We start from the raw sequence: 12,484 nt of genomic DNA on the forward strand, positions 1-12,484 counted from the left end.
ACTTTGTGACCAAGAGGCACGTCCTGCTCACAGTTCTGAGGCCAGAGGCCCTGTGGCCCCTGTGACATCACAACTCTGGAAAGGAGACCCAGCATGTGGAGGGTCCAGTGTGACACATTCCTGGGAAGAATGGCCATTCCTGCAGGAGGGGCCGTCCTGGAGGCCAGGCCACAGGGAGAGAGGCTCTCGGGCTCTTTCATAGTGAAGATGGGCACTGCTGTGTAAGTTACAGAACACACAGGCGTGTTAAATAGGTGACAGTGTCCCCGGCCTGTCTCAGCTCCTAAAAATGAACAAACACCCCGGGATGTCAGATTCCAGGGGCACACTCCTGAGCAGCCAATGGACCCTAGAGCCTGAATTTTTCCTCATTCCTGTGAGACCACATCATATCCCACGGAGGACAGAGACAATTCTTGCAAGGGCCCTGTGGCCGCTGTAGAGGCAGGAGAGTGCCTCCCTGGTGGATCGACACCACGGCCAGTCGTACAGCCCTGCCTGCAAGTGGGCTTCCAGGAGGACAGAGTACTGGCTGCGTGAGTGACAGGTGGCAGGGCAGGAGCTGCTCCGAGGTGTCCCGAGGCTGTGCCTGGAGTGGGGTGCGAGGCAGCGGCCTCCTCTGAGCTTGTGAGTGGAGTCAGCAGTAGGCACCAGGTGAGGTGGGTGCCCCAGTGCCCTTCCTCTGGCACCTGGAAAGCTTCCCACACTGGTTGGCGCCTTCTGGACCAGGCATTTTAGGTATTTCCAGGGCTGTGTGCTCTGACATGCAGGTGCCACACCCAAGCCCTGCCGAGGGCTGGGTGGCCAAGTGCCTCTGCTGCTGTGTATTCCAGGGAAGGTGGCCATCCAGAAAGAGGACCTGCAGAAGTACCACAACAGGGACACCTGGTTCCAGCTGCAGCATGTGGATGCTGACTCGGAAGTGCAGGTGAGGTGGGGAAGTGGCCAAGAACCTGGCCGGGTGCTAGGTGGTGAGAAGAGACGTAGCTCCAGGCCTTCCCAGGGAGGAGTGATCAGCAAAAACCATGTCCCCTGTTCACATGCAAGTTCTGAGCACAGGCTGATTTTGCCAGTTCCTTTGGTTATCATCACACTTGTCGGGCAGATTGAAATGCTTTAAAAATCATAAAATAGCTGGATACCAGCTGCCCGGCCCTTCCCTCTGCAGCACAGCTGTTCTCACACAAGTAAGGTGGCAGGTGGTATGTATGGGGGCCATGCTGCTGGGGTCAGATCCCTGAGGGCCATCCTGAGCTCTGGACCAGGAGCAGCACAAAGGCCCACCACCACCAGCAGCCTGATCCTGAGTTGCAGGGGTGTTTTGTCAGCCTGCATTGCTGTGGCCACGGTGTATGGCCAAGCCCGGTGCAGGCCAGCCAGTCTTGCTCGGAGCCCAGCTCCCACACCCAGAAGTGATGTGCCCTGCCTGGTGTCTCTGCAAGACCTCCTGGTCTGGAGGTGGGTCACTGCAGGCTGGGTGCATGCATGTGGCTCGGCAGTGCTGGTTGCTGGTGTGATAGGGGCTGTGGCCATTACTGCTGTTTTTATACCTGGGGAGTGGCATCATGAACAAAGTCCCTCACGTACGTGTCCCGTGAGAACTTGTCCTGAGACTTCATTGGAAGCTACTGTGGTCAGCTGGCGGAGCTGAGTGCCACCTGTGCTGGCCTGCCTGCCTCACACCTCAGGGAACCTCTTCCTCGCTGGGCTGTCTGGGCAAAGTGCAGAGATTCAAGGTTGCAGGCTGCTGAGGTCACAGGCCACTCAGACCCTGTGGCCAATGAAGGTTGGTCCACAAAGTTGATGGTGAGCCAGGCCTAGGGGGAGAGGGGGTGTGAACTTCCCACCCTGGGGGACATACTTCCTACTTAATTAACTTTTAATTAACTCTGCCTCCTGGGAAAGCCTTGGCCAGAGCCCAAGTGTGCAGGAACCAAAGATACTAATCACCGCAGAACTGGTAGTTACCGCAGAGCAGCACCTGCCCCGTGCCAGCTCTGGCTTCAAAGCCTGCCTGGCAGGGGCTCAGAAGGCAGCTGCGAGTGGGAGCTGTGACCCTGCTCCTCAGGCTGACTCAGAGCAGCAGGTCTGGCTGCCCATGGGCGCAGCCTGCAGAGACCCGGCAGTTTCTCCAGACTGCTTGGTTTTACTGACAGGTGAGGCTTTTCCCATTTCTTGCCTTTTTCTATTCTTTTTATTGACATAAGTTTGAAAAGGTTAGAGATTTATGGAAAGTTGCTGAAAAGAGCACCCAGGAGTGAGGATCATCAGGCTGGTGCGTTCTCCTTGTGCCTGGAGGTGGCATAGCAGAGGGTGGCCCTGCCTTGCATGGCTAGGACAAGAGCTGCCACGTCTGTGCCGCCTGCAGGCTGCGTTCAGATCACACCATTTACACGTGTGGCTCTGTCCTGCGCAGCCCCACCCCCAGGGTGTTTGGTGTGGGCAATGGCAGACCACTGTGCAGGTCCCCCCGGGCCCCCACCCTGTCTGTCTCCAGAACTCTCATTTTCCCAAGCTCTGCCACCAGCTGCCAGCCTCCAGCACCTGCTGCTCTATCTGATGGGCAGGGCCTCCTGGGAGCCGTCGGGCGTCTCCCTCCCCTGGGCATGGTGTCCTGGGCTTCCCCGAGTGCGGGCTGGGACTCCCTTCCTCCCCAGGCTGGCAGCACTCCCGGGCGTGGAGGACGCGCTTGCTCATGGGGGCGGCCCGTGGGTTGGCTCCATCCGTTGACTGGTGGGTATTCTGGGAAACTATCTGGCGTGTAGACTTGTGTCACTGCCACAGTCAAGATTCAGAACAGCTTTGTCACAACAAAGCTATAAATACTGTACACATGCCAGCCTGTGGTGGGCAGGACAGCTCCTAGCTGCTGCAGGAGGCAGCTGGGGTGGGGCAGGTCCCTCCACCCTGTGGAGGCTGCTGCCTCTGAATGCAGATTCTGCCCCCTCCCTGCCAGTCTCCTGGGAACTTGGACAGCAAAAGGCAAGCAAAGCTCCTTGAAGGGCCAGAGGAGGACGTGCGGACAACCCCAACAGGTGCAGTTGACGCTGTGCTCATGCTTCTCTGCTAGGCCTGGCTCTGGACGTTTCTCACCCACAAAGTGGCTGAGATGGGCAGGCGGCTTCTCTGCCTCAACCTGACCTTTAAGTTGCAGGACCCATCTTTGCTCTCATTTCAAAATGTCAGTCACAGTTTTAGAAGGGCAGAGGGCAGCCTATGGCTTCCTGGGTCTACTTCCCTGTAACTCACAGGAAGCAGGCTGGTGAAAGAGGGCCATGGTGTGGGCAGTACCAGGCCCACAAGGCAGAGGGGGAAAGGCAGGTGAGCAGCCTCTCGCCTCCTTCTGGAATGGCCGGCTCTAGAGGTCTTGGACAAACACTTCACTACGCAGGCCTCATCACCTCTGTCCTCACCCCCCACGTGGAGAGGGCAAGAGCAGGGCCCAGCGCCCTGCAGTGCTCAGGGTCCTAGGGCCCTGAAGGAGAGGGGGCAGCTGCCAGCCCTCCACCCCTGCTCCAGTACACCCTGCGCAGGGCAGAGAACCGATCTAGAGTTATCAAGGCCCCAGAGAGAGGGGGAGACTCCATGGCTCCACGGACATTGGGGAGTTTTGCCTTGTGTGTGTCAGACAATCGAAGGACGACCAAGGACCAGCTTGGCTCTCACAGAGGGCCCGAGGTGGCAGGATGGGTGCGGTGGGCCAGGCCTTCCTCTGCTGCTGTTCTGTCCCTCTGTTTCCTTGGGACCTCTATGATGTCTTCTCTCCTCAGAGTCTCACTGGGCCAGGTGCAGGACAGCCTGGGACCAGCTCTGCAGGGCACAACCACATACAGGGAAGGCCTTGCTGAGGAAGTGTACAGGGAGCCCTGGGGGCTTTTTAAAAAATTAATAAGCATTGTTTATTTGGGGCAGTTGTAAACTATAGGGAAATTGAGCAGAACAGAGTCCCATGTGCCCTGCCTGACCCAGTGCTGGGGTCTTATTGCTACTGGACACCTGGGTTCACCCTGGGGTCAGGCTTGTGCCATGGCCTAGGCCGTCTCTGCGCACACCTGCTACCCATATGCACCTGCTACCTGTGCGCCTGTGGTCACCCTGTGGTCACCCTGTAGTCGCCCTTGGTGATGCTCTGTTTTTGGCCTCGGGAGTTGTGCTGTCTCTCTTTTGTTCGTGGTCAGCCTGGCTAAGGTCTATTGTCTTATTCATCCAGCGGACGTTGGCCTTTGTTCCCCTGTTGATTTCCTCTTTTCAGTTTCACCCATTTCTGGTCCGATTTCTATCACCTCCTTTGTCTGCCTTCTGATTTAATCTGCTCTCCTCGTCTAGATGAGCTCACTGATTTGGGGTCCTTCCCCGCTTTCAGGAAGCGCGGCCAGGGCTCTGAATTTTCCTCCCAATAGTGCTTTTGCAGCATCCACAAATTCTTGTAAGTTTTAGTTTCTTTTTTTTATTCATTTCAAAATACTTTGAAATTTCTCTTGCGTTTCCTCTCTGACACGCATGACCTTTAGAGGTGTGTTGTGTGACCTCTGGGTGAGTGGGGTCCAGCTGTCTCTGTTACTGATTTCTAGTTGAACTCCCAGTGACTGATGGGACTCTCAGGTGTGTCCAGGTGGTCTGGTCGTCTCTGCCCTGTGGTTTGGAGGGAACAGCACTTGGAAGCAGCCACCGGCAGAGCTGCCCACCTGGCTTGGCTGAGGACAGTGTTCACTTCCAGCGCGTTCCTAGCTTCCCCACCTCATTGTTCAACTTACATAAGAAGGAAGGGCAAGTGGCCAGGCAGCCGAACAGCTGCCCACAGGACCCCTGCCCACCCATCAGGCCCAGCAAGGGCTGACAGGTCAAGGAAGCTGCAGTCCTGAGTCCCCTGCCCTGGCCATGAAAGCCGCAGTGCACAGGTGTGCTCCAGGAAGCTGCCATCAACCAGTAGGGCATGACCCTTGAGGGTCAGGGTTATTTGTGCCAGGAGGTCACAGCACCCTGGAAGGCACTGCCTGGCCACTGCCCACACAGGAAGGAGGCCACATGTGCTGACGAGTGGAGTGCTGAATCTGGGTGGCTCCCAGGCAGGAGGGCCGGGGTGTGCAGCTTTGCTGCCTTCACCCTGCCCCGCCTCTCCCAAGCCTCCTGAAAGGAAGGCCAAGCAGCTGTCCAGCGGCCACCCTTGCAAGCAGCACTGGGGGCTGCTGGGGAAAACAGGAAGCAGGAAGGAAGCTGCCTGGCGCTGTTGGCCACAGGATGGCTAATCTCACCCAGCACGTTCCTTAACCTGCCAGAGGCCACTGGAACAAATTCAAGCTTGGTCCTTCCAAGCAGCCTTGGACACCCCCAAAATCAGGTCTTAAAAGAGTTGGTCCTTGAGTGGAGGGGCCAGACTTCAAGAGACTGCCTCCTGGTGGAAGACCCACCTTTGGTCCTAAGTGCTGGCCCTGTACCCTCTTAAGCCCTAGGACAAGGACACAGTGCCCACTTTACAGATGGAGAGAACTAGGTGTCGACTCATAGCTCCAAGCCGGGCCAGCACTCCATAAAAGGGAACTGCAGAAACAGCCCTGGTGGTCATGATTCCCTACCCCACCTTCCTGGCTCCCGCTGTCACCACCCTCAGGCTTTGCTGTCAGGCCAGGTCACAGCAAGGCCAGACCCAGTCACGTGAGCCTCAGAGCAGTGAACCCGCAGAGAGGCTGCGAGCCCAGGGCATGTGGGCAGCAAAGGCCCTGTTGCTTGGTGCCCAGAATTCAGACCTGACGAAGTGGTGGGGACATCACAGGGGCACCCAGGTCCTGGCAGGTGATGGTCAGAGGTGCTGAAGGTACCTGTGTGAAACTGGCCATTCATTCCTCAGGAGGTGAGCCATAAGTGGTCAGGTGCCACAGGGGGGACCCAGCAAGGGTCCACAGGCTCAGGGCAACATAGTCATCATCAGGCCACAAAGCAGGGACACCCCGGAGCTCTCCAGGTACTGGCTTTCCACTGGGGCATGGGCTTCCTCCCTTCTCAGGGTGTGCAGCTGCTGTCCGGTGCTCTCGTCCACTTCTGAACACTGGACATACTGCCTGCCCATCACTCAGATCCTCGTACAACTGGGGGAAAAGCCAAGAAAGGCAGGCCCTGACCCTGCCTGAGGAGAGGGTGTGGGTCATCACAGGGACGTACAGCGGGACATTCTCAGGTTCCAGTCACTCTGCTGTCTTCTCTAGCACCCTCCAAGGGTGCTGGCTTGGGTTCCCTGGCTTCTCCAGGAGCATGTGGGGGCAGGGCTCAGGGGACACCAGGGGAACCTCCCCGGCTTTGCCATGTGGCCCACAGGTTGTGGCTAGCCCAGCCTCAGGTGGTGTGAGTGGACAGCAGCACATCTGGAACTGCTTTGCTGAGAGTCTGTCCTAACACCTCTGGACCCTCTCTTCAGAAACAGCGCGTGGACACAACGGGGAGACTTTGGCTATCCCAAAGAGGCCTTGTCCCAGGGTCCGAGTCCTGGGTCTGGAGCCTCGCCACTGGGTGTCCTCCTGGGGGCCAGGTAGCTTTCCCGCAGTCGTTTCTCCTCTGTGACCTCCTGTCCTTGCGCCTTGCAGGGGAAGGTCCACCTGGAGCTGAGGCTGAGCGAGGTCATCACGGACACAGGCGTGGTCTGCCACAAGCTCGCTGCACGGTAAGACGCACCGAGGGGGTAGGTCCCGACCAGCTCCCCTGGGGACCTTGTGCCCGTCCTTCCGTCCCCAGCAAGCCAAGACCTATGCAGGGTGGGTGCAGGCCTTCAGCAAAGTTGTGGCGTTGCCTCCCCGGCATCAGAAGGGAGGAAGGGGTCCGCAGTTGGAATCAGCCTCCTACCAGGTCTGGAGCCGCCTGACGGTGATGCTTGGTTTGTGCAGGGATGCTTGGGGGCAGACACCTGTCTAAAGTCGGGCTCTTGGCCCTTCAGGGTGGTGGCCTGCAGTGACTGCAGGAAGCGAAGGGCCCCAGAGGGGGCTTCAAGGTGCCTACTCCATTCTGCACAGGTGCTGGCAGCCTGCCCCAGCCATGGGTGCACACACCGGCTGAGACCTGTCCTCTGGGCAAGCCTTGCCTCTGGCTGGCCAGGCCCTCTGCGTCCTTCCTTTTGCTGCCCAAGAGTGGCCAGCGTGTCTCCTCTCCCCGCCCTCCCAGATCTCATGACTTGTGTCCCTCCACAGAGAGCCTAGGGTGGGCGAGGGCTGCTGGGGAGCCTGTCCTCCACGAAGGTGCCCAGGTGTGCTCTGACAGCAGGGCCTGTCTCAGCCCGTTTCCGGGAGCGCTAACAAAACCCCTGAGCAGAAGTTTACCCGGCTGCAGTGCTAGTGAGGCCTCGTGCTGCGTCCTCACAAGTGGACATCCTGTGGCCAGACAGCAAGTGTGCCCGCTGTGGCCTCTTCCTCTCCTGGGGCCCCACCCATAGGTGCCTTTGGGGATCAAGGTCCAGCCCAGGAGCCTCGGGGACACACTCATGACATCTCTCAGGAGAGAGTGAGGCCCCCAGGGACTCTATGTCCACTCTGTCCCTCCTGCCATGTCCTCACCAGCAAGGACGGCACTCTCTCCACTCTCCTCTCCCACCCCAGCACAGCCTCCTAGTGAAAATCATGCTATTCTCCTGCTCCCTGCTCCCTCCTCCATTCACCCTCCTCCCTGCTCCATTCACCCTCCTCCCTGCTCCCTCCTCCATTCACCCTCCTCCCTGCTCCATTCACCCTCCTCCCTGCTCCATTCACCCTCTTCCCTGCCCCATTCACCCTCTTCCCCAACCCCTCCTCCATTCACCCTCCTCCCTGCTCCATTCACCCTCCTCCCTGCTCCATTCACCCTCTTCCCTGCCCCATTCACCCTCTTCCCCAACCCCTCCTCCATTCACCCTCCTCCCTGCTCCCTGCTCTATTCACCCTCCTCCCTGCTCCCTGCTCCATTCACCCTCCTCCTTGCTCCATTCACCCTCCTCCCTGCCCCATTCACCCTCCTCCCCAATCCCTCCTCCATTCACCCTCCTCCCTGCTCCATTCACCCTCCTCCCTGCTCCCTGCTCTATTCACCCTCCTCCCTGCTCCCTGCTCCATTCACCCTCCTCCCTGCTCCATTCACCCTCCTCCCTGCTCCCTCCTCCATTCACCCTCCTCCCTGCTCCATTCACCCTCCTCCCTGCTCCATTCACCCTCTTCCCTGCCCCATTCACCCTCTTCCCCAACCCCTCCTCCATTCACCCTCCTCCCTGCTCCATTCACCCTCTTCCCTGCCCCATTCACCCTCTTCCCCAACCCCTCCTCCATTCACCCTCCTCCCTGCTCCATTCACCCTCCTCCCTGCTCCATTCACCCTCTTCCCTGCCCCATTCACCCTCTTCCCCAACCCCTCCTCCATTCACCCTCCTCCCTGCTCCATTCACCCTCCTCCCTGCTCCCTGCTCTATTCACCCTCCTCCCTGCTCCCTGCTCCATTCACCCTCCTCCCTGCTCCATTCACCCTCCTCCCTGCTCCCTCCTCCATTCACCCTCCTCCCTGCTCCATTCACCCTCCTCCCTGCTCCATTCACCCTCTTCCCTGCCCCATTCACCCTCTTCCCCAACCCCTCCTCCATTCACCCTCCTCCCTGCTCCATTCACCCTCCTCCCTGCTCCCTGCTCTATTCACCCTCCTCCCTGCTCCATTCACCCTCCTCCCTGCTCCATTCACCCTCCTCCCTGCTCCATTCACCCTCTTCCCTGCCCCATTCACCCTCTTCCCCAACCCCTCCTCCATTCACCCTCCTCCCTGCTCCATTCACCCTCCTTCCTGCTCCATTTACCCTCTTCCCTGCCCCATTCACCCTCTTCCCCAACCCCTCCTCCATTCACCCTCCTCCATGCTCCATTTACCCTCCTCCCTGCTCCCTGCTCTATTCACCCTCCTCCCTGCTCCCTGCTCCATTCACCCTCCTCCTTGCTCCATTCACCCTCCTCCCTGCCCCATTCACCCTCCTCCCCAATCCCTCCTCCATTCACCCTCCTCCTTGCTCTATTCACCCTACTTCCTGCTCCCTCCTCCATTTACCCTCCTCCCTCCTCCATTCACCCTCCTCCCTCCTCCATTCACCCTCCTCCCTCCTCCATTCACCCTCCTCCCTCTTCCCTCCTCCACTCACCTCCTCCTTGCTCCATTCACCCTACTTCCTGCTCCCTCCTCCATTTACCCTCTTCCCTGCTTTCTCTACCCTTTCTGTTCCCCTTCTCTGCTGTCCTGCCCAGGGGCCTGGGCAAGGGTCCCATGTGCATTTCCACTTCCAAGCTCACAGACCAGAGTCTTGTGGACTGACTAAGCCACCCTCCTGGCCAGGCCACCGACTGTCAGGTAAAGTAGTTTCGGAGGGGCATCGGCCGGGGAACACTCCTTTTCAAGCTTCCAGTAGAACCTTAAGCCCAGTGAAGACCTCCTTTTCCATTATTGGAAATCACAAAAAGGAAAGCGCTGCAGGCTATAGGTTTGCAGCTCTTTGGAGGCTCAGGAAACCCCCAGAGCCTAGCCCTGGGTCAGAGCGCGGGGCTGAGTGCAGGGGGTGCAGGGCGTGGCCCTGGCTGAGGGCGGCCCTGCATCCCTGAGTGCAGGGCAGGCAGAGCTGGGAGCCACCAGCTTCCCAGGTGCCGGAAGGCGGAGGCCCACACCAGCTCCACACGGCCGCTGGTGCGAGTTTTGAGGTAGGCTGCATATCAAAACCTGTGATGTCAGCTGCAAACTGGTGTACTTGTTCTTCAGACCCAGAAAGGCCGGCGGGTCCAGCACTAGGCGCCCCAGAGCACCAGGGTGGGACACTCAGTGATGTTGTCCTCCTGTCCTCATTTGTGCCCAAGATGCTCCCATGTTCACAGAGATGCTTCTGTGTAGTCGATCCTAGATGATGTACAGTACGGGAACATCCCTGTTCTCAAAGAAAACAAATCTGGTTTTCTGCTGTCTTGGGCAGCCCAGCACAGAGCCTGTGTTTGGGCCAGGGCTGAGGGTGCTAATGTGGGTGCTTTCGGCATGTGCCTGGTAGGAGCCTGTTTCTGCTTTCGCTCTGAAATGTCTGTACACTGCTGGGGGCCATCTTTGCCTTGAGCCCCAGAGCAGGCGTTCCTCATGCTGGTCTCTGAAGAAGTGAGAGGTGCTGCTGTGCACTTTCCATGCTCTTCCTCAGGGTGTCCATCAAATGCACGCTCAACCTCTGGGCCTCACTCCAAGCCCGACCCCACAGAAGTCATGAAATGTTTGCAGAGGATGCAGACCCTCTGATGGGAAGGGCCTGAGACTCCTCTGATGCTGGGTGAGCTGCTATCCCACCGGCTGCCCCATGCTCACCCCTAGGGGCTCCTGCTGCCTACGGGATCTGCCTCGTCAACACAGCTCTGCTGTTGAATAGAGCCCGTGCTTATCACACAAAGTTCTAGATAGAGAGGTAGGTAGACAGGTAGGTAGTAGGTGGATAGGTAGACAGACAAACAGGTAGATCAGCAGGTGGGTAGGGAGGAGGTAGTTAGGCAGGCAGGAGACAGGTAGACAGCCCTTAAATTCTCACTTCCCGTCTCCCCCTTTGCTGCCCTGCCAGCCAAACAGCAGTGAGTCTCTTGGACACCTCTGCCCAGCTGGCGATCTGCTCCTCTTCCTGGAACAGTGCCCAAGAGGTGGTAGGGGTCTTTGGTGGGTGAATTAGTGGACCAGCAAGTATTTACTTAGTGGATGAGTTGATGGTCAGAGGAAGGTAACCAAAGACCATCTGAGCAAACCAGGGAAGCAGACTGTCCAGAAAGCAGCAGAGCAGGAGAGCAGGGCAGGATAAGAGGGACGCCAGTCAGCCCACAAGTGAGGAGGGCCAGGAAGCCCTGCGGGCATGGGGCAGCCCTCACAGGCCCACGGTGCCAGGAAGAGGAAAGGGGATATGCGGGTCGAACAGGAAGCCCTGGAGGGCAGCAGACACTCTGGCGGCAGCTTGTGGAGCAGTGTCTTCTCTCCTGATGGAGGGAGAGGTACAGGGACACCAAGGTCAGAAAGCCAGTCAACTCAGGACCAGGGTAGGATGCCGGCTCCTGACCTGATGGGCAACCAGACTGGGTCCACGTCACCCACACGGCCCGCACATCGTGTGCGTGGACAGTGGACAGACCCACCTCCAGAATGAACAGGAGGGCTGGGGCCCAGCGCTAGTCCTTGCAGGGCAGGCAAGTCGGGGTGGGGTCCTTGGGCCCAGGTGGGTGTGAGAGGCCAGAAGAGTTGGGCTGGCGCTCTTCGACCTCCCAGCCCAGGGCCCCAGAGGATGGCAGGGACTTTAGGGTAGAGCCTCCCTAGAAGCAAATTCCATGACCAGCCCAGAGAGTGGACATGGCTACTGCCCAGAGCTGAGCTGCAGCCCTGCTCCTCACAGGGTGGTGTTGGAAAATTCTGCACACTAAGAGTCACAATGTCCAGCATCTGCTCAAAAACTCCACGAAATGAAAAATGTGATGCCGGCCTAGAAAGGAGCCGCAGAGCTGGTGGGCCAGCAGAGGAGGCCAAGGAGACAGAGGGGCTGTAAGCCAGAGGGCATTTGCTCCGGCAGCAAATGTGGTGATCCGGGACCCATCCCAGGTGCTGCAGAGAGGCCTGTGGTGTGGCCGCCACCCAAGTCCTAGGCCAGAAGCCTACTCTGGGGGCCCAATGGGTCCAGTCCGGCCCCTTGCAGGAAAACAAATGGACAAGTATGGTGACCAGAGGAAAGGGACGGTGTGACACGGCCAGGCTGGGAACAGCAGGCACGCCCAGGGTGACAGGACTCTAGGTTGAGTAGGAGCCTTGGTGGGCTCGGGCTGGCTGGACACTTGCTAGGAGTCGGTACTGCTCGGGAGGAGTCCTGGCTGCGCGGGGGCAGGCCCCACCTGCTCTGCAAGATGCTGGTCCAGGAGGCCTGGGCCGTGAAGGGCATTCCGTTCCCATGGGTGACTGCTCCTCTGAGGGTTCTCATCATGGGTGACCTGCCCAAAAGGTTCAGTCCTCCTGGAAGGAGTCGGGCGATGGCCACCACCCAGGAGTCCGAACAGGATGCTCTAACAGTGGGCCACCCTGCTAATCTCAAATGCTCTGTCTTGGTGTCTTTGGCCTTGACGAGGGGATAACCGGCATTGGATGGACACTCCCTAAATACCTGGGCAGGAATCTGACCTGTTTAAGGTGATAAAGGAGACAGGTGCAGAATGAAGGTGAAGACGCCAGGTCATATGCTCTTGGTCCCCATCGGCCTGAGGGCCCAGGTGAAGAGCCGGTGCTCTGCTCTTCCACGGAGGCTCTGTGTGGCTGTGGCATGGACTGCAGGCTGATGGGCAGTGGGGAGCAGGGCTGGGCCCCTGGCTGGGCAGGGCTGGGCCCTGCTGCAAGCCTGTGGGCCTCCGCCAAGCAGCTTCCAGAGACATGACGCACAGACCCGTCCTGGCTATTAACCTCCACCACTAGATGGTGAGGAGACAGCCTCAGAGCCCTCCAGACCTGGAAGGAGGCT

General features: G+C 58.8%; 1 protein-coding gene across 3 annotated transcripts in view; it reads left to right on the forward strand.

Moving 5' to 3' along the window:
• The window catches only part of RASA3 (RAS p21 protein activator 3), an 83,157-nt gene that overhangs the window by 39,050 nt on the left and 31,623 nt on the right, over nucleotides 1-12,484 (forward strand). For 2 of the 3 annotated variants that reach the window (XM_081303783.1, XM_081303784.1), the window contains exons 4-5: nucleotides 834-928; nucleotides 6,576-6,652. In XM_081303783.1, the coding sequence (XP_081159909.1) occupies nucleotides 834-928; nucleotides 6,576-6,652 (172 nt within the window). The remainder of the gene's footprint in view (nucleotides 1-833; nucleotides 929-6,575; nucleotides 6,653-12,484) is intronic. The other variant, XM_081303785.1, reaches the window with a different exon arrangement.

This window comes from Spermophilus citellus, assembly GCF_964194105.1.
Source record: "Spermophilus citellus genome assembly, chromosome: 1".
Classification (NCBI taxonomy): Eukaryota; Metazoa; Chordata; class Mammalia; order Rodentia; family Sciuridae; genus Spermophilus; species Spermophilus citellus.